General features: G+C 40.8%; 1 protein-coding gene across 1 annotated transcript in view; it reads right to left on the bottom strand.

Moving 5' to 3' along the window:
* sema5a (sema domain, seven thrombospondin repeats (type 1 and type 1-like), transmembrane domain (TM) and short cytoplasmic domain, (semaphorin) 5A) overlaps nucleotides 1–25,034 on the bottom strand; it is a 142,275-nt gene that overhangs the window by 66,793 nt on the left and 50,448 nt on the right. The window contains exons 4-7 of the mRNA XM_080489449.1: nucleotides 20,201–20,246; nucleotides 10,353–10,415; nucleotides 6,844–6,942; nucleotides 533–746 (exon numbers count right to left, since the gene is read on the bottom strand). Of these exons, the coding sequence (XP_080345575.1) occupies nucleotides 533–746; nucleotides 6,844–6,942; nucleotides 10,353–10,415; nucleotides 20,201–20,246 (422 nt within the window). The remainder of the gene's footprint in view (nucleotides 1–532; nucleotides 747–6,843; nucleotides 6,943–10,352; nucleotides 10,416–20,200; nucleotides 20,247–25,034) is intronic.

Below are 25,034 nucleotides of genomic sequence, written 5' to 3'. Positions count from 1 at the left end.
CGTCTGAGGTTTCAGGGGGAAAGACATCGATTTTTTTTTTTTTTTAAACAATTCACAATTTCATGCTTTACCTGAAAGAAAGGTTAGAGTGAAAAGATTTTCTAGTTGCTTAGTAACTTTGAAAATAATTGTTTTTACTGATGAAAGGCAACCAAAGCATTCTAAACAGAATGTCCCCTTTTTCAGCATTCACTGCACTGTGCTGCGTAGCACAGCGGCGATTTTGAGACGGAATGCAATCCTTCAAGAGGAACCGATTCCAACTCCCATGCTAGATAAGCATCTGCCATGCTCAAGCCTCCTTGAGCAAAACATTGATTCCCTACCAGCTGCAGGGCTGATGTTCAAAAGTTACGAAGGGAGAAAGCAAATAAGGCACAGAAGAAAAAAAAAACAAACAAACTCCTCTGTGTGTCTCTCTTTCTCTCTCTCTTTTTTTTTTTTTGAAATGTGTCCTCCTGTAGGAACTTTTTGCAAACATTTATATAAACTTTAACATTTCTCTGGTTGCCAAACTTTGGCAGCGCCTTACCATTTAGCCACTTGGAGTTGTACTGGGCAGTGCGCAGCGGTGGCATGCCGCCCAGGCTGCGGTAGATGGCGGGGTCTCGCCCGGAGAAGTCCATGGCGGTGGCGGCGTAGAGCTCCCCGCTGGAGGTGATGAGGGCGGTGGAGTTGTGGAGGGGGTTGTAGGGACACCGAGCCATCCCACTAATCTGATCGTGGATCTCTGTCAGATTAGTCAGCTGCAAAGTAGAATAACATAAAAAAAAAAAAAAAGAGTGACGAGGGTGAAGAAAATAAAGGAAACAACACGTGAGTTGTTCAAGTAGGAATGATGTTGATGGTTACAGCCTAATGTGTTAAGAATCTCAAAAGGTAAAATACAATATGCAAGGCGGGGGAAAATCTTTTTTTTATTGCACAAAACCTGCATAAAAATATGGGATGGAGTAACAGAGGGCACCATTAAAATGCAAACCAGAAGAGGCTGGAAATGTTTTGTTTGTTGCTGCCAATATGCAAATGGTACAGACAAAAAAAAAATGGTCTCATTATGTTTTGTTTAGTTTACATCTACTGCGAAATACACACACCGATATATATATATGAGCATAGCCGTCAGGAGCGGGAAGCATAATCAGAGAACATATTTAGAATCATTAGCGACATAAAAACACCGAAACACACCAGCTGCTTTATGTTGCATGTTAAGAAACCACCTGCTAAGAAAGCGGTGCCTAAACGGGCCTCTTAAATGAAGTTACTCATGCACTTCTATGCTGGTTTGTTCCCGTTTGGTTGGATATTCTTAAAGTACATCTTTGAGAAGCTCAAAGAGGCTTGATTTGAGACAAAGTTGTTGCGAACCGCGTTTGTATATGAAGCCAAATGCAGCTGTCCGCTATTTAAAAATACTTTACAGCGTGACCCTGGCTTAGCCTTGACACACTGCACTGGTCCATATTTAAAAAAAAAAAAAAAAAGTACAGGCCACAGCTCAGTGACTCAGCCTTAAATACCATAAAAGGAGTAATGCAATTTCAAAAATCCAAGATGTAATTATATTTTATGGTGCAAAAGTAAACACAGTGTGCGGGGATTAGCTCATCGGCTTTGCACCCATCCGAGTTCTGAAGCCAAATGCAATACGACTGCACTAATCTGAAGTTCAGAAATGCACCATTATTAAAATTATTCTAGTTGCAATTAGGTTTCTATCAATCAGTCGGGTTCCACATGCTTGACTCGCAGCTGAAGGACCTCGACTCTCCGAATGATTTCAAGCTCAATGTCTCCTCTCGACGTTCCCTCTCACTGAATAATCTGTGGGTTTCTTCCCTTTTTCCACAAAGAACTCCGGACTCCATTCAGAGCAGCGCTTTGGGGGATCCGGGTGACTTCTTCAGCCAATTTCCTGGAGCCGGTCGATTTGGATGGAGGGTTCTGCTAACTCCTGCCACCTCCGTTCTACCCAAACCACAACACAACAGAGCAGCCCTGTCCGAGCTCCACCAGCCTGAACTGAAAGCCCGGTATTGACGGCGCTCATTCTGACACCCAGAACACTCATTTTTAGGTCAATTGGGTCATTTAGGAAAACACGGCAGGCTGCAGCGCATCCTTTGCATTTTGAAGGAGCGGAGTGAAAGTCGTCTCTGTCGTGGACACAGCTGCCCGAGTGGGACACTGAAGCCGCTTTGAAAGCCTCTGACAGAGAGTCTTTAAAAAGAGACAGCCCACAGACTGCTTTGAGAGCCAGTTGGGTGCTATGTATCCCCACCACTGAGAAGCCATTGTGGCTATTGAGGGAATTTTGTAACTTCGCACCATGACAAGGAAAACTTAGCCACAAGCTTTTGTGTGGAGTGTGAGACGTGTTAATGGGGAGGAATGTCAATGATATCCCACGATGTGTGACAAGCAAACGACACATCAGAGTGACTGTCAGGTGACTTTGAGTGCAAAGTCACACACAATTTCTTCGTCTTGCTAATATGTCTTCTCATCCATAGCTACTCGCACAATGGAAAAAGCTTGACACGTGACAAGAGTCAGGTTTCCATTTTAAGGAAACGCTCATGAATAACATTTGATCATCAAACTGTTTTAACATTTGATGTGGAGTGTATGGAAATAAAGAATTAGTGAAACTGAAAGACAGCATGCCATTTAAAATACAAACCAAAAAATAAATCACACATTTTGAGGCAATAATGTGCAACAACTTAAACCCATGCTGATCGTATGAATTGGAAGAATAAAATCTGACAGACAAAGTAGAAAGACGACATGTTTTCACTTCAGACATCACAGTTTCAATGATTTTACCCACCATCCCATTTTGATCGGATGGCTTGTCCTCACTCCTCATGAATAATCATTAATGCAGAGAGTCAAGCCTGTAGATTGATATTATGAGCTGATTTGAAATAACGATTCATGGTTAAATGTCAATGTGTTGAGGGCAGGATTTCAGGCAGATCGATGAATGTACATGAACTGAAAGCAGCACATAATGTTGCCTTATTTAGAAGCCAATTTAAGACCCACTTTTAGCTAATCTATATTCATGTATCTTATTTATTAATGTATTTATTCAATTTATTCTGTCTTATTTCACACTTGTCATATGTTAGTATTGATGTTTCTTATTCCTTGTATATTTGTATTTTTGAATGTGTTTATGTCAGTATTTTACCATCATGTGGAATTATTTCACATTCATTTGGCTCTGGTGTTTCCTTACAGCAAATGTGAGATAAGAATTCGTAACTCTTTGTTGGATTAGATTATAGTTAGTCCTTGGGAAAGAAGATGTATCAAATTTATTTAGCATGCAAGTATGCCCATTTTTTTTAATGAATGATTTAGCTTTAGTCCTTTTCAGTCTATTTGCATGCGCAGTTTTAAAAATGACAGTACAGGTAATTATGGCTCCCACTCAATTAGTTGTGAAACAAACACATAAAGCACTTCTTCCTTTTTTTGTTTGTTTTTTGAATGTCTGCCATTGAAAAGTTTTATTACATACGGTGAAACTTTGCAGTTTGCAATCCCTGAGTATGTAAAGAAACTCGTCTTGAAGTTGAATGAAATAAATTACAGTTGAGGGCATATATTCATAATGTAATCACACAAAACCACTCGAATCGCACATTATTTGCCATTGTTTCATGTTTCTTTCCTATTTAAACATAATCATGTCTCTTGTTCTCTCTTTATCACTACGGGCCATACTAAATCTGATTCCAATGTTGTTGCTGTTAGCGGCTCGTGTTTCACATTAACGGATGTTCAGAGGGTAAATGTGACAATGCCAGATGAAATATAGCCATAATAATGTCATGACATTTCAACTATATGTATTTTCACAGCAGTAAACAGTCATTATAAGCCAGTGACCTTTGGATGCAGTGCTTTTGGACAAAAACAAATGTCATCATAATAGTAAACTCCTACGTCCTCCTCTTAAAAACCAACAGAGGGAGACGCAGATATTTGATGCCCTGCTATCGCTGCTCCAAGGTAAGAGCAAGACTGTGACATTTTAAATGCTGCTCCGTACTCTGAGCTTCAGTGGGTATATGCTACCAACAAGTGGGAAAGAATTGCTGACACTTCAGTTACCAGGAAACACAGTTATTTACACAGTTTGCTTTAACAATAAAAATAAAAGGGCGGCAGCAAGTCAGAATCCAATAGTTAATACAGCAGGAAAATATCGGGTTGCCCTCTCTGTGTCGAAAGCCTGCTGAAACACAAAAGCAATTCAAACTGAAAGTCTGACTAATCGTCCCTTTAAAACGCAGGATTAAGAGCTAAAAGGAGGCTAAAGAGACAGAGGAGAGAAAACCTTGCCTTGCACCAGAAAGAAATACAGGAAAAGAAAGTTTGACGTGACGCGACACAAAGAAAAGGAGCTAAATGATTGCAGTGACTCACGGAGACGGGCGAAAGCAGCACAGACGAGACACAGCTCGTTTCCTACGAGGCCATCTCGACGGTTATCTGGACTAATGTCTTTAAGGAAATATTTTGGATTACGACAATTAACAAGGTGGAGGTAACACAACTTTTTAAATAAGAGGGCTTAATAAGATTCATTTTATAATTAGCCTACACAGCCGACTGCACGCCAGGAAGCAAAAAACAGCTACGAGAGCGTGAAGAGTGAATCCTGTGATATCAAGATCGCGCCTTAATTAAATGTGCTGATCAACCTTGACTTTTCCGTCTGACATTGTCAGCTCGTTCAATAACAATTTAGCCCTCATATTTGTTTGCTCTACAAGCCTGACATATCATTGCTATTCAAGATTAATACTGTATTCAGATGCATTCATGGATAAAAGGACAACTAAAACTGCTGTCAACTCCTATAATGCACTGCAATGTGGATATGGCACTATTGAGGGACCGCCACGAGACTATAATGCTGGGTTTACATAATCAACAGAGACAGGCTGCAGGGTTTTTGCTGTCAGCAGCTTTGTAATGTTACCGAAACTTTTAGGAAGAGCTTGGATTCTGAATTGTTAAAGAGAGACGTCTTCTTATATTCTTGTTGAATTGTGCATCCGCAAATCAAAGGAAAGAGCACAGTGTTGCCACAGTACAGAGACACAAAGTGTACAGATTCTTACAATGAATAAAATTATAATATTCAAAAAAAAAAAGTATTTGATTGTCTATCACAAATTGACTAAGCGAGCAACATTGCCTTGCTTACGCGAGTAGATTGAACTTTCGGCCTGTGTACGTTCTGCAGGAGATCAACTAAGAATAACACCATCATCGTCTAAAACAGGCATGTTTAATTCAGGATTTTGTGTGCAATAGGCCATGTTTGCATCAAAAACATTTGCTGCAAACTGTATTGTTTCCATGTTAATTTGCCCAGATTAACCATGGTGGAAGCGGTTGGACGGAGCGGTGCAGTCCCACAAGCGGCAAAATGTAATGCCGAAGAGTTAAAACACAATATAGGAGATACATCTCGGAGATGACTGGTTACAAAATCAAAACTGTGTGAAGAAAAAAAAAAAAAAAAAAAAAAAAGCAATAAAAGGGATTAGGGAAAGATTATAAGACAATAAAAGGTGAACAGCATGGAAATATCTCTTGTGGATGTCTAGGCCAGCGGAGGAGATGTGGCACCTCAGCAGCACTTCAGCTACAGGCTGAGCTGATCCTTTTAAAGGCGGACACAATAAAAGACGCAAATGTTTTCAGACACTGTAACTCATGCTGTGTGTCGAACATTTTTCTGTGAGCATTAACTGGTTGGGAGATCAAGTTATCCCAATATTCTAAATTTATGCGCCACGGTGCGTCCACATAGGAGATCAGCTTCCACGTGATTATGAGCACAATATCAACTTTGCGTCTGGTTTTATACAGACGAGCATTTATTAGATCAGGCCTAAAACAAGTTCAAACACTGCAACAAATCTGTTGGTTAAAGCTCCCACTACAAATCCTTTTGAAAAACCTTCAGATTAATAAATTCCGTTAAAAAACAACCTGTTAAAAATATGTATCCAATATATACCAGGCATGTCGCCACAAGTACAGATGCCAGAGCCTTTGTCAACAATAGAAGCTTAAAACAAAGCATGTAAATATACATGTGAAATACATAAACATCATTCTGCTGTATTGAACACAAGCAGCCTATTTATTGATTCACTCAACTAAAGCTGCTGCTTCTGGGACTGCGGTGCGATAAAAATGTGATAAATTATTTACAAAGTCGTGGATTAATTTTATTGTAATTTTTCTTTTAAGAGCCCCACCAAGCTTTTACAGTTTCTTTTGTCCAGCGATATTTCATATACACAAGAAACTATTATGAGCTCTATGACTAAGAAAATGAAACCGGCTCTGTGCTTCTGGTTGTTGTTATTCATCTTAATGTTGCCGTTTAAAATAGTTGGAGGCATTTTCTTTTATCTACTTCACATATACGTGGATCATCTTGCAGGGTTTTGCTTTTTGCCCAACATTTCTTTCTACATTTACTTGGATTAAGACTGACATTTGTTAACTTTTACAGTTGTATTAAAAGTGGCATTGATTGGGTGTAATGGTGGTTTAGAGGTCAGGGAAGAAAAGCTTGTAGCTGGAAGTTCGCTGGTTCGATTCTTGCTGCCGATGCGGAACTTAACCACAAACTGCTGAGGTTGCAGCTGATATAAAATGTACCAAATCAGCCATGCTGGATGTCCTTACTGAAGGAAGCGGCAGAAAAGCTCCCTCATAATAGTGAATTTTATTGGATTAGGCATCTCTAGTCTTTATGCGAACATAAAATATAATAACTTTTGCAGTGGTTCTTACTGTTCGGTTGGTGCAGATGGGGGTGAAGGCGTTGGTGCCACAGGTAAACAACCTGTTTCCATTGACCAGCAGGACCCTGATGTAGTTCTGGCACTCCTCCTGTGAAAGCACACCAGCAAACACACATATCAGAGTTAGCAGTTGCAGTGATGCCATTATCTATCCTCTGACAAGCAGCAGCATTAGGCACAGGGACAAAATTGCATTTTATGCCAATAAATGAGAAAAACACCTGGAACAACGGGAGGCCTGCTCTGAAACGTGGCCAAGCTCGACAGAGTCAAATCAAGGCTAATGCACACACGGCTTAGCCATGTCACATCTTAATTCAACAGGGACCAGGTTTGGTGAGGGATCTGAATAAGGTGAGGAGCAGATAAATGCATTGCGCGTGGGAGAGGACCACTCAGGATTAGCTTGGAAAATTGCCTTTCCTTTGTTGACGGGTCAAAAAGTGAATTGAAAATGTTGCCTCTCACATACTTCATTCAATCATGTTTCTTTTTAGCCCTCTCTCTGCATTAATAGATTTGAACCGCTTGTCTCTAAATTATTGTGAAGTACAAGCTCACACCCTTTTCTTGGCTCACGCATCCTCTGGTGTTTCGCCTGGGTTACTAGCAGAAGCACTCAGTTAAAGAGTGCTCAACCAATAAAGTGAGACCGATGGAGTAAATGATTGATTGCGTGATTGATTGTCACTGAAGATCGTGAACGCCCAACTTCACGGTCAGGTTTTCGTCGGGGTTTGCTGAGGATTTCCATTAACGGCAGCTATTCTGTTGTCGGTGTGACGACAGTAGTCAGTATTCATGCAAGAGAGCGGCATTTGTTTTCGTCCTATAAGGACAAGGCAATAAACTCATGGAGTCTCCTCCATCTGAAAGGGGCCATGGGTTGGGTTGGCGAGGCCCCTCGTAGAAATTTAAAACCTTGTAAATCTGCTATTGTGCGGGCCACTTGAAGTGCCCAGGGCAACCCCCTTCTGCCCCTCCTCACCCTCTCAACCCTCTGATTTAGGAGTGGAGGGCATAGTAGCAGAGGTGGTAGGAAGGGGGGAGAGGGCTTTTTATTTCCCTCTATCAATATGAAGGTTGACTCATAAAACAACTCGTTTCCTGGTGCTAAGCACAGCTTAAGCATGTGTGTGTGCGTGGGTGTGTGAGCGAGCGAGAGCGCCTGTGTGTTTATACCGCACGTGTACCTCCAAAACACAAGTTGTGTGCACGAGTAGTCGGACTTGTAATGCGTCTATATATCTGCCCTGTTTGTGCATCTCTTTATGCCCTCTGTATTTGCGTGTGTGGGTGCAGGGATGGTGGTGCGGAGTGGAGGGGCCTGCATAACTCAATTCTCCCCTGCAGTTTGTTTCTACAGTAAATAAACATGTCTAATATTTATCCAGCCTCAGTCTTGACTTGTTTATGAAAACTTCCTGACAAATGTTCCACGTTCGTACTGTAATGCAGAGGCTGTTCTGCCCGGCTCTCGCATTATAAAACACAACAGAGAGCAATCAAATCCTGTCAAGTCAATTTAACTCTCCTTTCTTCTCTTAGTTGAAATAAATCAAATACAAAGGAAAGAAGTGGATGCGTAGATTAGAAAAAAAAAAAATACAATCACTTGTAAATTCACTCAAAGCGCTGGGACGGTATCTGTGTAATAGCTTAAGCGATGGTATATTGCAGCGCATTGAGCTGGGTAATAAACCATTGAAAGCCCTGTCAGCTGCCGGGGAATGAAGTCTTTTAATGCTATTCTTAGTGTACATCACAGGAGCTGATCCTCAGAAAGGAACAGTGAGCAAAACAATTCAGCTCTGTCAGGGAGCGGCGACTCTCAAGGACTGAGGTAGCTTTGGTCTGTAATTCACAACAGTTATCTTTTGCTGGCCAGCCCATGCATGCCTATTATGGGTCCCTAACCACCTTTCACAGGAGGATAAATACATGGCGGTGTGCTCACACACACATGTACACACACACACGAAAACAGATCGGGGCTGGGCAGTTCACCTACAAGTCAAGTTTGACTCTAAACCATGTATTTTGTGGGGCTGCATGCCAGCCAACCACATACAAAAACATTCACATGTGCACCAGAAGAATCTACAAAAACAATAGGAGCCCCCATGAATGAGAGTTAAGGTGTGGTTGGGAAGGTTTTTACCTCATCGTATTTTGGATTTAAATCCTCTTTGACTTCAAACCCACGCAAAAAGCAGGGATTCCCAGCTTGTGTATATGTAACGGCAGAATAAAGAGCCGCATATTGCTTTGAGGACTCATCATGTTTCATCATAACTACCTTTTTTTTTTTTTAAGTCATTGCTATTTGGTTGTGATGGGCTCTTTGAAACGAATGTCTGTAAAAATAAAAGGAGATCTGTCATTTCTGTCCATATAGATTTTTTATTTTTACGCTGAAGACATTATGCAGCGCAGTGTGCTCATCGGACAGCCAAACATCTGGGGGCCAACATCCATTCATGCGGTGTTTCTGTAGTCAACCAGGCCCGGAGGAGGACAGTGAATAATCAGGGAGGCAGGGACTTTGCAGACCAGAAATCTGGTCAGTGACAGTTGCGGTTTGCATTGTGGTTTGTAATTGTTTGTATTCCAGCAACTTATCCCCAACTTATCCCAAAGAGAATGAGTTCAATTTTCCAAATTAGTATAAGCTGATTTGTCAGTTTCTGAGGCTCTGCTGGGTGCAATGTGAAATGTGACGTAGCAACCATTATCATGTGTATATATATATCATCAGATTTGTGTTTGGTGCCTGCAGATGAGAAATTCTGTGTCCCCTCTGTCTCACTGCCCGATGTCCTTTCTCATCATTTTCTGCTGGATTGCTTTCACATGGCGTCATGGTGTGATAATGGCCTGCACTCTCATGTCATAGTCAGGATATTCCCGGTTAGAAGTCAGGCTTGGGGGCCATTCAGGGAGTACTCCACTTTGTTCAAATAAATTGCAAGGGTGTCAAACACAAGTAATATAACACAATAATTTCAGTAATATTGTTTAGCTTTTGTGAAAATATAGCCATTTTCATCACTTATTTGCTGATGTGGCACTACTTTACTATTGCAGCCCATTCAAGATGATGCTGAGCTGTATGTGGCCGATGTATGTGCTTGAATTGATTTAAGAATTCTTGCTTTAAATAATGATAATAATAATAATAATAATAATAATAATAATTAAAAAAAAAAGCTTGACTATGATTAATCTTGGTCTTTTGTTTGTTGTCTTTTTTTTTGTTATTTTCATTTTGATGGTATAATGAGGCTGGGTTAAGACTGAATACTCTGATCCTTCAATCCATCCATCCATCCATCCACAGGTAAAACATGCAAACGCCACAAAGACTGTCTTGCTCTGAGGTGACAGTGCTTACAACTCAACAGAGATAAATGTTGACACAGATGAAAATACAATGTGTTTTTTCTCCATATGTCTGAATCAATACGATAACTGCCTTCAGGCCTCGCTCAAACTCACCTCCGATTTTCCTCGGCTGAAGCAGGCTCCCTTGGTGAACTCGTCGCAGTGCCACTCAGCCTCCTGCGGAGACGGAGAGAAAAGCTGTGTGACACTCCCAATAAAGCATCAAGAAGAAGCAAACACTGGGTCATGTCACCATGAAGCCCTGTGAAAACCACTCAGGGAAGCCAAAGCACAACAGTGCTTGGCTCTCATCCTGTTGAAGTCGATTTAATGTCTGACGACGAGCCTGGCAACAAAACAAAGACGAGCAAACTCTATGGATATGAATAATGTGGAAAACCATACAGTGACAGGTCTGACATGCTGGCTGTAGGACTAATGTTTGGGTGCTGTCTATGTTTGACATGGGTGGGAGGAATGGATTAAAACAGAGAGAAATGTTAAATGAATGTGACATTGGATCTCCGCTGTACTTTCAATCACACAAACACACTTACTGTACACACAAGTTCATAAGCCCTCCTAAATACAGACACAGAATCCAATTAAGGTGCGTACCAAGCAGGGACCTCAAGAAACAAGAGGCAGGAACACGCAGAGCCAAATGTCAATTTGATTTATGTGCGAGGGAAGAGGGGGGATCTTAAGATGTAACAGGCAAGTCCCTGGAGTAAGATGTCAGTGTGATTTACATGCAGGAATGAAACAGAAAGATTTATATTTTACTACAGCAGGGAGAAGAATGAGAAGATAACACAGAGACTTGTCCCCTTTGAGGGAGAAGACACCAACGCATTCCAGTTTCTACAGTTTAATTCCATCATGACCTCTGGAGAAAGGGGTGGCTCTGTCTTTAAAAAAAAAAAAAAAAAAAAAAATCTCTATTCATGAAATGAGAGCTGGCTTTGGGAGAGTGCAAGGACACAATGTAAGACTACTCCTGCCACCACCGCTACGCGACTGGCAGAGAGAGGGAAACAGAAAAAACGCGCTGAGCAACAAGTCACAAAAAAGTCCTGAAAAGTAAAACTACATGATTTCTATTCAAGCCACAAAGATATGGCTTTTTCTGAGCTGATAACCTGGCGAGTGGCCCGGGGCCCAGGATTTCACTCTCTGTGGGAATATAGTAAATATCACTAACTGGAGGGTATATTAGATTTCACCTCGGTATCACAACTGCTTTATGCCAGGAGAAGAGGGGGAGAAGAAAGCCAAACCCCCCTGAGCACTTGGAGAAACTTCTTTCATTTCCTCTTTGAGAAGGCTGTGGAAGTTTACTCAGTGTTTTATGACGGCGTCTTTGCTTTCCACCTCAGTGGCCTTTTTGGGGCGTAGCTGCACCCAACTGTACACACACACACACACACACACACACACACACACACACACACACACACACACACACACACACACACACACACACACACAGACACACACACACACACACACACACACACACACACACACACACACACACACACACACACACACACACACTGGCAGCAACAGGAGGGAGCTTAGAGAGAGAGAGAGAGAGAGAGAGAGAGAGAGAGAGAGAGAGAGAGAGAGAGAGAGAGAGAGAGAGAAAGGGGCTCAGGATGTGTGGCACTATTCAGGGAGGATAAGATATGGAGCATTAATGGGAGCTGGCTTCTCTCCTCTTCTGCATGTGTCTGTTTGCATTCCAGGCCAGAGCTGGCTATTCCGGGGCAAAGCCTCCATCGCAGACACAAACCACACACATCAGCACAAAGCGGCACAGCCTGCACACGCAGTATCGCAGCTGGCCACAACTGAATCCAGTGTGGGCGCTGAAAGCAGCTTTCACTTATCGCCAGGGAGGTGGAGGGGGGGGGGGGGGAGGGAACCTGTTAATGGTCTGAAACCTTACTCACTCATGTTCAGTGTAAAAATCAATCATAACACAATGCAAAATTACAACTTGAGATCACATTAATGGAAACAAAGTGGTTGCTTTTATCATTACGGAGCAATTATGCGATTCATCATCATTTAACTTTAAAGCATAATTGTGGAATACTATATATTCCCGTTACATCTTTAAGACATCAACTTTATCTAAGTAGGTGCCATCCATACGGCAGTAAATGGGGAATATGCAGGCATCATTGACCACTAAAGCCACCCAGTCCGAGTGCCCCGGATCAAATGGTCCAGGGTAAGGAACAGAATCAGCGTCACGCAAAAGCTGATGTCAGTGTCATTAGGAAACATTAAAAGCTCATTAACATGGTATTGTTCAGCCCCCATGCTTCCACGATGAATCTGTCTCAAACTGAAATATGTTGGGCGCGAGCAGTCGTTAAGTAATAATAATTCTTGGCTTTATCAGAGGACGCTGCTTCACAGAGGCCTTTTTCTTTGCTTTTGTCATGAAGGGAACGACTGGAATAAAAGCTTAGAGGGGAAAACAAAGAGAATAAGAAAGAGCCAGAATCATATTTAGTGAGCTGATAATGGTGGTGAATTAGGCCAAAAGAAGAAGAAAAAAAAAAAAAAGACATCCATCACGGCATTGTAATGATATTTGGAGAAACATTTTGGATTTTGTGGGAGTTATAAGAGGATAATTATGTTTTATGGTGAGTTTATAATTTCAGTGTTTTTACTGCATTCATAGCAGAAATGACAATATCACACTCCGGGTAAAATGGAGGTAAAACGGAAAGTGGGCGAGGCCAAGTAAATAAAACTCAATTCAAAGCAAAATCATTTAAGAACAGTGCATGGATGTCTATTGGGTAAACGCTTTATACTTTTGACCCTTATACTACTGACCTTTCTCTGCTGACAAGATACATAATGTGTAATTTTCATAACTATAACTGCTGCACCATTTGCGATATAGAAAACTACCAGAAAACAGAGAAATATAGTTTTGCTCTCACAGCCTGGCGATCACCATGGTGCCCTCAGGATTATTACTGTCCAATCACAGATAAGATTCAGCAGTGTGTCACACATTGGCAAGATGAGCTACTCAGCACTGTCAAAAACACAGTAACCTTGAAGAACTGCCAAGTATTCAAAGTTTAAGTTATTTTGGAAAAAGGTCACAGTCCATTCATCCATCCCCGCAGCGGTTCTTCTTCATCCAGATCTTTCTGGAGTCTCACACTCCTTGCCACAGCATTTGTAATAAACACCATAATGGGATATTTTTTAACACATCATCGTTAATCAACACAGGGTCACGGGTTGCTTTGGGTCTCGCAACTCATTTATTTTCTTAGCTCATCACTGTCAGAGGTAAGTGTACGCTGCTTTGATTCTTACCTTCCCAAGGTAAATCACCAAACGGACTGCATTTCTTTAATATTTTCAAAATTAATGATTGTAAAGTGATGACGGTCATCGAATGCATGATTTAATGAATATGCTAAAACAATAAGGTGTGTGCTGCTGTTATGTTTTGCACCCTTGCTTTGGCAAGGCATCTCTTCCTCACTGTCGTTACATTCAACTGAGAGAATAAACTTGAACATATGAACAAAAAAACAATAGAACAGTTCACATAACTCTGTTTCAGATAACAATATAGCAGTTCTAAGACATATTCCCAATGCTTAATGCTCATTATTATTTATAACATCATTTTATTACACTTTGTAGTGATCTGTTTAATAAACAAAGATTTCGATGAGTGTCTGAAAACGGTTTAATTTAACAATAAACTATATAATTCTTTATTCTAAACAACCATGCCCCTTTGTGCCAAGTGGATTATTCTGAAAACTCGAATTTAATGTTTTTTTCCCAAATATGCACAATTCTCCAAAAATAACCAGAAAAACATATTGACAATCCGGCAGTCATAAAATTCTAATAAATCCATATGTTGTAGTTATAACAGGGTTAAGAGGAAAGAAGTGCCAATCAAAGAAGCTATTATCTATATTTAAGATGCAGAAAAACATCTTGAGCGCCGGAAGTTTACTGAATGGTTACATGTTTCATGTTCCAGGTGTGAGGAGATGCTCTGACAGTAACTCCAAAAATATTCTTGGTAACAGTTAAAGTTTTTCTGGCATATTCATCTATTTCGAGCGTTCCTTCAGAAAAAATGCGCTATCTCATAAAATTAATGATCAGAAATTAGAGAGCAGGAGCAAATCAGTGAATAGAGTTCTGGATCATTGCTGCTCACTGTTAAATTTAACAGTGCTTCTCCAACAAAAAGTACATTTACAATAACATCATCTAGATCACATACAGGGACATTTTGCTTATACAGCAGATAGTGAATCTGTCTACACGGTGAAGAAAGTTTAAAGGAGTATTCCAAAAACACAACACCAACTAGTGGCTGGACTGGCAAACTTCCACGTTTGCACCATTTCAGGTGTTTTTGTCTGTATGACGATCATTTTCAAAACACCGCTGTCTGAATACAGCAAACTGAAAATGCAAAAACAATACCCTTTTCAGTCGGTTGTTATCATACAAACACAGTTTCAAATAAAAAATAAGATCAAGGAAATATAATTTATGTCCAGAAATTTAACTGCTTCATCACCTTCATAAGTTTAGGAGTTGGCAAGCCCCTTTAAAGAAAATCCTTAATGTGGATGCTGCCAAACAGCTTGGCTGGAAAGAGAATGAAGTTTCTTCTCTGAGGAGCCAAATGACGGAAATCTGTGAGAGCCTGAAATACTCTATCACGTCTGAAAAATTGTCATCTGAGTAAATGTGGCAGTACCAGTTTTCTTGGAACATGCACAGTTACGGAGCCGGCCCGAGGCATAAGCGAGCTTAGAGAACCAGTCACCAGTAGGGGGCCCCCAAGAGCAGTTAAAAAAATATTTTTATAGTTTTATTAATATTAGATAACACACTTTGGCTGTTTGAGTGATGATTCATGTATTTTATCAAAGCTTTATCATATAACATAGAAGTTTATAGTAAGTGTAGCTCATTTGTCAATATTATCGACATTAATGGAGGGCCCCAAAAATCATGTTTTGTTAAGGGCCCCTTGGAAGCTTAGGCCGGCCGTGCACAGTTACCTGATGTGAAGGGTTCGGGTGGACTGACTAAAGCAGGGAGAATGTCTCGCTTCAGGAAGGAAGAAGAAATGATGTGACGTTATGTTGTATTTACTGTTCTCATTGGTGCCCCCTGTAATGGGCGCTATCCTCAGAGTTTAACCATTGTGCCTACTGACTCCTCACACTAAAGAGCTTTTGTCCCCACTTGGTGGGTGCAGCTTCGAAGAGTGAGGGTGGGCAGTGAGGGTGGGAGGCAGAGACAGAGAGAAGGACCGAAAAAGGAAAATATGGGACAAACAAACCCCACGAAAACAAAAAAGAGAAAACTGATTCTGAACTTAGGAGTCAGCCAGAACAAGGGAGACTGTGTGGGCAGAGTGAAGTAGTCAGTGAGATGGAGGAGGGAGTGAGGAGTGAGGAGCTGAATTCCAAAACACCAGTTTCCAGACATGATATTGAATATATTTTGCATAAAGAGGGTCCAGAGAACACACTCGCTGCTGACAGCTGTCTAGCTTAGTGAAATGACTGGCTGTGTGTCTCATTACAAGAGGACGACGGCGGGTTGAGAGTACGAGCTGGGCAGATCCTGCGGGGGAAATATAATCCGTCTTATGAATAGCTGATATTACCTTTTGATGTGCTGGCACAATATTTACTATTCAGACTGATGTCTGCTGATGTAAGCTACTGAAAGATTTACACATGAAATTGGTCTTGATGTCATGTCTCAGCAAGTGTGTAAGTCTGAGTCACTACACATATCATCACAACAGACTGAAGAGACGAGTCAAACGAGAAGCGACCCCTCACCGTGCATTTTACTATGTAGGCTGAGAATGCTCTTGCCTAACCTTGCCATCATCTCCATGAATGCACCAGGATCCTTATCTCCCCTTCCAATAATACTTTTTTTCAACCTATGCATTTAAATGGCCAGCTTAGTGATTTAGTAATTGAGTTAGTGATGCTGCCAGAGCTTCCGAGGACAATTTCTGTTAGCCACTGATTAGCAGGGCTAATTGTCAGGATAACGAAGTCTAATTACAAAAGACAAGCCTGTGAAATACAACATGCAAGGGTGGGAAGAGCCTTTTGTTTTCTTCGTAGTCCTCCTCCTTCTTAATGACACGGCGGAACGAGGAGAGGCAAAGAAAAATGGAGGCACAATGTACATCTCAACAGCGTACAGTGTCTGTTGCCAAAGGGAGCTGTTATGGATAGTCTTCTCATGTGCCAGTGCTGGAGGAGAGGCGGAGAGGGAGAGAGTCTGGAGTGTATTTTCGCAATTTTCTCCTCCTCTGTTGTATTGAATGGTGAACAATGCCACGGATCCTCCTCGTCCCTGTGCTTATTGACTAATGCAGTACCACAGTGTTTCTGTTGAAACTCAGCCTCATTGTCTGCATCCTGTTTCGATTCAGCATTGAAAAAGCATCCGCATATTGATTCTTAAAGGCTGCGTTTTCCCCTTTAATTTCTACTTATATTAGCACCTTTGGCTTGGGAAAATACAAATTCAAGAGGCTGTTTCTTTGTCTGCAAATTAGAAACTTCGGTTCTTTTGAGTTAGGGCTTTTTAAGACTGCCTTCAATTAGAGCAGGTGTGCAAATGGGCAGGAATAACCACTGCATTAGGGTATTTAACTAAGTCAGAGGACATTATTTGAGGAGCGCACGTGCTGACAAAAACACGAAGCAGAGTGGTACACTGAGCTCGCTTGGACCTTCGTCAGCACTAGCAGCACAATAGGAAAAGGCACTGCCAGCATTGATTCGCCTGCCCGAGGTTGGCAGTAGCTCCGTTCAGGGAGCTGAATGAGCGACAGTGAGGGTAGAAGGGCAGTGCTGAACAGATGTGAGATATGATACAGAGTTCACCTGTGGACACAGGAGGTGAAACTGCGCTTTACTGGGCTGTTTTATAGCTACCTCTTTGGCTGCGGTGACTCTGCACGTCTCATTAGTTGTGTATGCTGCAGAGTGAAAGTCTAAAATGAAGCGAGGAGAAAGAATCAACCTTTTGTTCCTGACAGTGTTTTCCAGATCAGTGAGGATGAGGGTAGAGGTTGACAGGGGGAAGAAAGGCCTCTTCAGGCTGTTCACTGAAAAAAAATTTATTAATTAAAAGAAGGGGAAAAAAAAATGATAATGAAGTGCCAGTTATTAACTTCAATCAAGGGCATAGTGAGCCTCACGTTTACCCCTTCAACCCCGTCACTTCAACAATCACTCAGTTTGAGCAGAAGCTCCAAAGTTCATGTGGTGTGAAATACCTTCTGTTTATGATTCTGTAAGTGTTTCTCTGTCTTGTAAGCAGTTTCTTTGACATGCCTTTATATCTCCCCTAGGGGACTGAACCTTTTCTACTCTCAGGACTTATTGGAGAGCACATCTGTGGGGTGGCCTTAAAAGGCACAGAAACAATGAAAGTGTAAAAGTTCTCAGATGGCTTAACACTGGCTCTTTTCACAAATGTCCTCTTTCGCTCAAACTTTTGATGTTGTTGGCTTTTTCTTTTTTTCTTTTTTTTTTTATTACCTCCAAGCAAGGAGGGCATTTACTGAGGAGATTACGGTTGCTGGGGCTCAGACTCGATCAATCTTCTTGTCTCAGCTCGATATGTGCAATAGACCAGCAGTGTTTAGCTCCCACCCTAAGTGTCAGTACACTCTAAACCCTCCATAATAGAACAATAAGGCTACAGAGTATTAAGAGTTAATTTTCTGCCTCACAGAAATGCGAGAAAAAACAACTGTGTACACTCAGACCAAGGACAGGAAAAGGTATGTTGGATTTACCTCGCCTTCATGCAGCCAAAGACCTTGGCCACTGTTTGTCTCCAAAGAAATGTTTCATGCATGTATACACAGCGTGAGATCAGTCATCAATCATACAGTAATTATGTCTGTCTTTGGTGTATTGCAAGTTGTTTGTATGACTGAGCCTTTAAGCCTTGTGCTCTGTCAAGTCGTACACCGCCTTCCTCTTAACGCTGCCAGTCATGCAAGAACAAACCACTGTCATCGGGCATTAGCTGACAGGGCTGATACATGGGGTAGGGGTGAAATTGCAAAGACAGATGTAGGTGTAGCCTTTAGTTTGGAGGAGACAAAACAAACACAAAATCATGCAACCCTTTTGAGTATCAGTGCAACTGAAATAAAATGCACTGAACTAATATCAGCTGGTCGTGCACGAACTTTCTTTGTTGGCTGGGCACCCTCAATACAACATTCCCTTGTAAATCTATTTGATCAATCAGTGATGCATGTAATGTGAGTGGAGGAACATTGCCGTAGGGGAAACTCATTCAAGTCTTTCATATCCAACAACAATGGGAATGAGAAATATATGTAAACCCTGCCACAGAGGCAACCAAATCTCTGTGCAATTAATCTCCTGGTTTATGCTCGAATGAAGAAGAAAAGACCAAAGCAGATTTCAGAGGAGGTGAAAGGAAGAGCGCCACTTCTGCTCTGCAAATTTGAACTTAGACTTCCCCTTGACTCTCCGGCCCCCTTTCCAGTCAGATGCAAAGCAGGGGCAAGTGCACAGGTCAAAATAAAGTGGCCTCGGGGCCTTGGCAGGCATTACCGAATCCTTTCCTCTCAACAGAAGGTGTCTTGGAGATGAGACGCTGATTGTGCTCGGTGGAATCTCCTCGCTGATTCTGCAGCGCCAGCCGAGCGCGGGAGGAAATAAAAAAGAGGGTATGATTGGGTGCGCGGATGGCACAGAGCATCTTTAAAAAGCATCCGTGTCCCAGTGAGCGGTCACAAAAGAATGGCTCTGCATGAATCCTCGTCTTCCTCCATGGGGGGTTTCTCCGCTTTCTTCCCTCTGTCTGCGTGCTGTCGTGCTGCTCCACAATTCCTTTGTGTGCACTGCCCTCAACTCCTTTCCAGCCAAATGGATTTTGCCTCGCTTCTTATTTAGCCTGACCATTTTTCTCATTTTCCCCTTTCTGGGCGGATTTATATCAACACTGCTCCCTCCACCCTCCATTCACACTACTCTGTTTTTCACCTTGCACCCTTCCCATCCTTTCCCCTGGTTTACCAGGGTGTAAACCGCAAGCACGAAGAGTTGTCTAAGCATCGATGAAGCCTTGCTGCTACCACCGCCACGATATAAAGAGCTCAATGTGTCAATGTTTGTGTTCTAACTCAGTGGGCCACAGAACAGCTCACGCCACAGGTGCTCCATGTGGTCCAAAAAGAGTGCGAAAAGAAAGAAATGGAGGGGAACAATTTTAATTCCAACGTGCAGAAGAAGGAGAGGAGAGGTAGTTTGCGAAAACATATTTGCGACCGCAGTTGTACTGCTGTTTCTGTATGCCAGTTGCAAATTGTACAACTTTTCACCATGGACAGGTGAAGTCTTCAAGCAAGTTTGCTTGAAAAAAACTGCTCGTGGGGATTTATTGATGCTGTTATCGTCAGAAAAGTTTAACCAAAATTGAGGCGTCATGTTAAAGAAATTCCAGTTTAAAAAATTGCGCAAAAAAAAAGTCTTGCTTTCACCGTATTTGTCACATGCAGCTTCAAATTGGATTTAAACACGGAGGGTATTAGCAGCCTAGGCTCCAGATCAACACTCTTTCCCTCCCTCTGTGGATCCGCTCACAGGGCCGTCAACCAAACCCAATGATTCTCCTTCGGTCGGAAAGTTGTTTTGACACGTGAAATGCTAAACCATTTTACTGTAACAGCTTTCAGTTGTGAGCGCAGGAAGTTCCTCCCTACAGCTGGCGCAGTCGTGTGTTTGGCGGGAGGTAGGCGATGAAGAGTTGTATGTTTAAAATGTACTGCACGTTCACCCAGAAAACCAGGTGAGTCACACAGAGGTGGAATCAGAGAGACAGAGTGAGAGAGAATTAACACTCACCTGGATTAGTGTCAGGTCTTCCAGATTGAGCCGGAAGAGGTGATTTCTGTAAGTAAAAAAAAAAAAAAAAAAGATGTGATAAAGTATGAGTCGCTTGAGTCGTTTTATGCACATTCGCAGGAAAAATGATGTAGACTTTGAACAGCACATCACTTCTGTTTAGTCTTTTTATAAAAAAAAAAATGTCAACACACTGAACTTTTCAAAGATGAAAGAGTAGAATTATAAACACGTTTGTGATTCTTTCTGGTGCAACATAAAGTGAAATGTGCAATGAATTACATCTTTGTTTGTCTTTAATTTCGCAACAAATAAGCTGACATGGTGCTTTTTGGGCAAATCTGTAGACAAGTGATAAATCCAGTACGTCACGGTGTTTTTCTTCAGGACAATGGGCCAAAAAAACCAAATCCATCTCAGTTTCCCCACCATTCAGTATGTTTTCATAATTGTATCATGTCAGTTAGCTTTACTACTTTAAATCTCAGCGCTGTGTCAAGTTGGCTACACACAAACAGTGCGATCTCCGGTAAATATATTAGATACACCAGTAAGATTTATTGTAAAATTTATTGAATGCTTCTATTCTAATGCTTCAATTTTTATACTAGAAAAATGTCATCCTTGTGGGCCTGATTTCACATTCTTGTGGGCTAGTTTTGCCTTTAGTTAGTATGTTTGGCACCCCCTGGCAACAGGCACCATGTTTGGAGGGTTCAGGCTTTTGTGAAATTAGAGATGCAAACACACCCAAATATTTGGACCCCTGCGCTAAAGAAGCACTGTAACAAGGTCACTTTAGCGTATGTATAACAAGTGATTGGTTTAGTATAGATTCAATGTGAACAAGTAGATTTTTCCGTTATTCACCGGCATGGCAGTAAAGACCTAATCCAGATGGGTAAGTGAGTAAATGCTTGTTTGACATTCAATATACATTTTTATCTCACAAAGTAATCGTCCTCATTTGAATGCCAGACTTCTAATACGTCCTAGTTAATGTTGAGCGGTACACACAGTCTTCTGCTCATTTGCAGTAGTGACAAGCTTCTTTCAGACAACCCAACTGGTACACTTATGGTTTTTGCACTGTATCTTAATGCATAGTTTTAACTAGCACGACTTTTATGAATTCCACAAGAAACAATGGCCTCCAATAAAATATGCAAAGTAACTTGTTAAACTGAAGTCGGTGACAGTGTAAGTGACTTATGTAGCTTTGATTCACTTATCGCAAGCAGAAATGAGATGCAGATGTCTAATTATTTAACTTTTTTCTAATTCCACTCATTCATATATTGAAAAAAACTCAAGTTTTTACGCACAAGCATGCACAAGAAATAATACTGTACAATAGTTGAAAGTCATATTTTAAACTACTGCATGTGAGCTTCATATGTTTCTCCCACTTGGAAGTGTTCTTGTGCTCTGTAAGCAGCCGTGAGCATGGAGTCAGAATGCTGAAAAGGGCTGAATTCAGTGGGTAGCCGGATTTTAACCATGGCAGAACAGGATGAATGTCTAAGTTTAACCAAACTCTACTCTAGGACCAAAAATACAAAGACTAGATCAATCTTAGCCCCAAGGTCATATGCTACTAGTGTATTTCCTTACATCTCCTTTCAAATGTTTTGTTTTTTTAAAGAAATGGTAAAAGAGCGAGACAGACTCAAGGACATTGAAAGCCTGGCAGTGAAATCTGTGATAATCCTGCCTTGCCTGAAGCATTTCACAATCTGCAAGGCACCGATGAAATTTCATTGGCATTTCCAAGTTTTTAAGGAACATAAGGCCGTAATGAAAAGCTTATTAATAGGAATATTCAGTATTTAGGCTGACAGTGTTACATCTCCTAAAACCATGACGCACATTTACAAAAATCAGCTCGCACAAAATCGGACAAGAACTGAAAGCATTATTTCTTCTGAAATTTCTTCTTCGAGATTTTGTCATGCTCTTATTTTGGTGTAAGGCGACTATTGTTGGATTTGATTGCAAAGAAAATTATTTAATTCATTGTCAATTATTTATTGTTTTTCTTTTGTGCAAGTTTCAGGAGATGAACACTTTTTTAATGATCTGATCTGAAACTTTTTAAAATTTTTTAAAAGTTTTCAGTAAACAGACTTTGCAGATGTGTGATTGATGACCGAGGATTGCCTGTGCTATTTTCAATCGGCAAACTTTTTAAAATCACATGGATATCTCATTTCAGAGTTAAAAAGGTGAAGCGTGTTCCCACAAAACACCTGCACATGCTGATAAAAACACTCAAGAAGAGAATCTATCAGTTTTCCAGAGTGGCCATCAGGCAAGTCTCAGTGCGGCCACGGCCCCCCATTTTACTGTATTGATATTTGCATCGATCCCTCTTTCCTGCCATTATCACTCGTACTTCTAACCCAACCTGCAGCCACATTGCCTCACACAGTTAGACACTCAATAGCCAATGAATAGGCACCAAGCTAAATCGCTTATTTGATTTTGTGGTATTGATTGAACTGGCTGAACTGGGGCTAAAAGTACAAGATAGAAAACAACTTCAATCTTTTTATTATATTAAATTATATTATATTATATTATATTATATTATATTATATCATATCATATTATATTATATTATATTATATTATATTATATTATATTATATTATATTATATTATATTATATTATATTATATTATATTATATTATATTATATTATATTATATTATATTATCAAACAAAGAGCCACACACATCCTGACTCAATCCAAGTATATTTCAATGTGAGGTGAGAGTCATATTAAATTTAGTGCTGGGCAATGATAAAACCAATGTCCCATAATCGCAATGAATCGACAGCATTCTCTGCGATTGATTGCATTGTTAAACGCCAAAACTCAATAATAAATCCAAAATTGTTTATTCTGAAATTCTATTTTAAAGGTACTGCTATATAAGGAAGTGATGTATTGAGCAACAGCGTTCCCTTAACAGAGTAGCACTTGAAACTTACGGAATAAATACTTTATTACATTATTTGTCTTGAACGTGAGTGACTGAGGTCATTGCACCTGGTTGTACGTTTTGCAAGCTGTTTCACTCCTTATCGAAGTGGCTCGATCAGTTTAAAGTCATTTGCCAGCACCAGGGCATTAATGTTGTAACGTTTTGTTAGAGCAAGAGAAGTTTCCTCTTCTTTTCAGTTCAGGTGCTCCACGGCCGTTTTAGACCGGCTTCAAACGCTCTAATTGGTGAGCTTTAAACTAACCCCAAACCAGTATTGTTCAGCATTCGATCACTTCTGTCTTACAGTTTGTGTTGATAACGAGCACTGAAGGCATTTTCAGTGTTAATCGACTGATTCTATACTGTGATAATATCAAGATACTGATTAGCCTTTTTTTTTTCCCATTTGAGTTCCAGTGTGCATTAGTAAATTCCCTGGGCTCACTTTGCTTCTGTTTGTTTCGCTCCGTTCCTTCCTGATGGCCTCCTTCTATTATCTCCCACTCACATTGTTGTGATTTTTTAAAATCTTTTTTCTATTGACAAGTGGAGCCATTAAGAGAAGTGCGGAGCGCACTTCATCAGGAATCAGCTGGAGGCTCCAATGCCATCGATATGCGTACACACATCTACAGAGAGGAACTAAGTGGAAAGGAACAAAGGTTGAGGTTCTATAGAAATGTTTAGTATAGGCCACAAAGAAACTACTTCTTTCACATTTATTCTGATATTGACATAACTGATCCTGTCAGCCCTGATGGTGTATCCAAAGTCCTGCAGATTATGTACAAGTGTATGTTATGCATTTAAAAATGAATTCAATGCAACAAAAGTATTGCTGACACCCAAAACAGTATTATATGTTCATCCTTTGGCAGCCCAGTACACATGAAACCTTGATTCTGTGTCCTCCTTTCTACTGAAATCGGCATTAGATTCTGGAGCAGTTTGAGCTACAGTAGGGAATCTGTTGGATGAGTCCATACAGACCACTTTTCAGTCGATGGATCAATGACCATTGGTCATCCATGACAATGTCTCTGATTCATTAGTTCCCACTGTAGTCCTCTTTGGACAGACACTGACCACAGAATGGAAACAACACCATAAGAAATGTAGTTTTGGAGATGGTCTGACCTTGTAGAGGTCACTCAATCCCCTACGATTGCTCCTTTTCCCTGCCAACTATATCCCACCATGCCATTATAAATGTTATTTGCTTTTCCGGCAAGGCGATATAATTATGGCTGATCAGTCTCAAGCTCATACCTCAACACTATGTCATCATTTACATTGCTTGCCCGTTTGTTTAGGGCTTCCCTGGCTGTTTCTGTTCCTTTGTTTCACTCGGCAATACTCAGGCCTATAAATAGAAATTGTGGAAGAACTGAGCTGAACTGGAAAAGGATAAGAAGCCTGACAGCTTTTGTTTGTGGACGCTGTCAGCGCTGAGAGTCCTGCTGCAATAACACAAATCTTCATTATGTCTTCATATGCGCACTGATGCTTATCTGGAAAACTTTGACAACTGTTAAGGCTGATGAGAATTAAGTTTTTTTGGTTTGTTTGTGTGCTAATACTTGATCATTTTACTTATTAATCCTTCAAGGAAATTAACAGCCTTTGGAAACAGTAGGATAAGAGACAGTATTGTATATAGGAATAAGAGAAGTTCCCCATAATCTGCTTGTGTAAACATATTAATGTCTCCACAACCTAAATAATAAAAGCACACACACACACACTTGACTTGGCTTTACAGACAATGGACCTGGAAACAATCCTAAAAGCTACTTCATTGGCGCTTTTGAAGACATCTATAGAGAAACTGATCATTACTCATGC

Source organism: Lipophrys pholis (genome assembly GCF_963383615.2).
Source record: "Lipophrys pholis genome assembly, chromosome: 20".
Classification (NCBI taxonomy): Eukaryota; Metazoa; Chordata; class Actinopteri; order Blenniiformes; family Blenniidae; genus Lipophrys; species Lipophrys pholis.
This window is presented reverse-complemented; position numbering and strand designations above follow the sequence as displayed.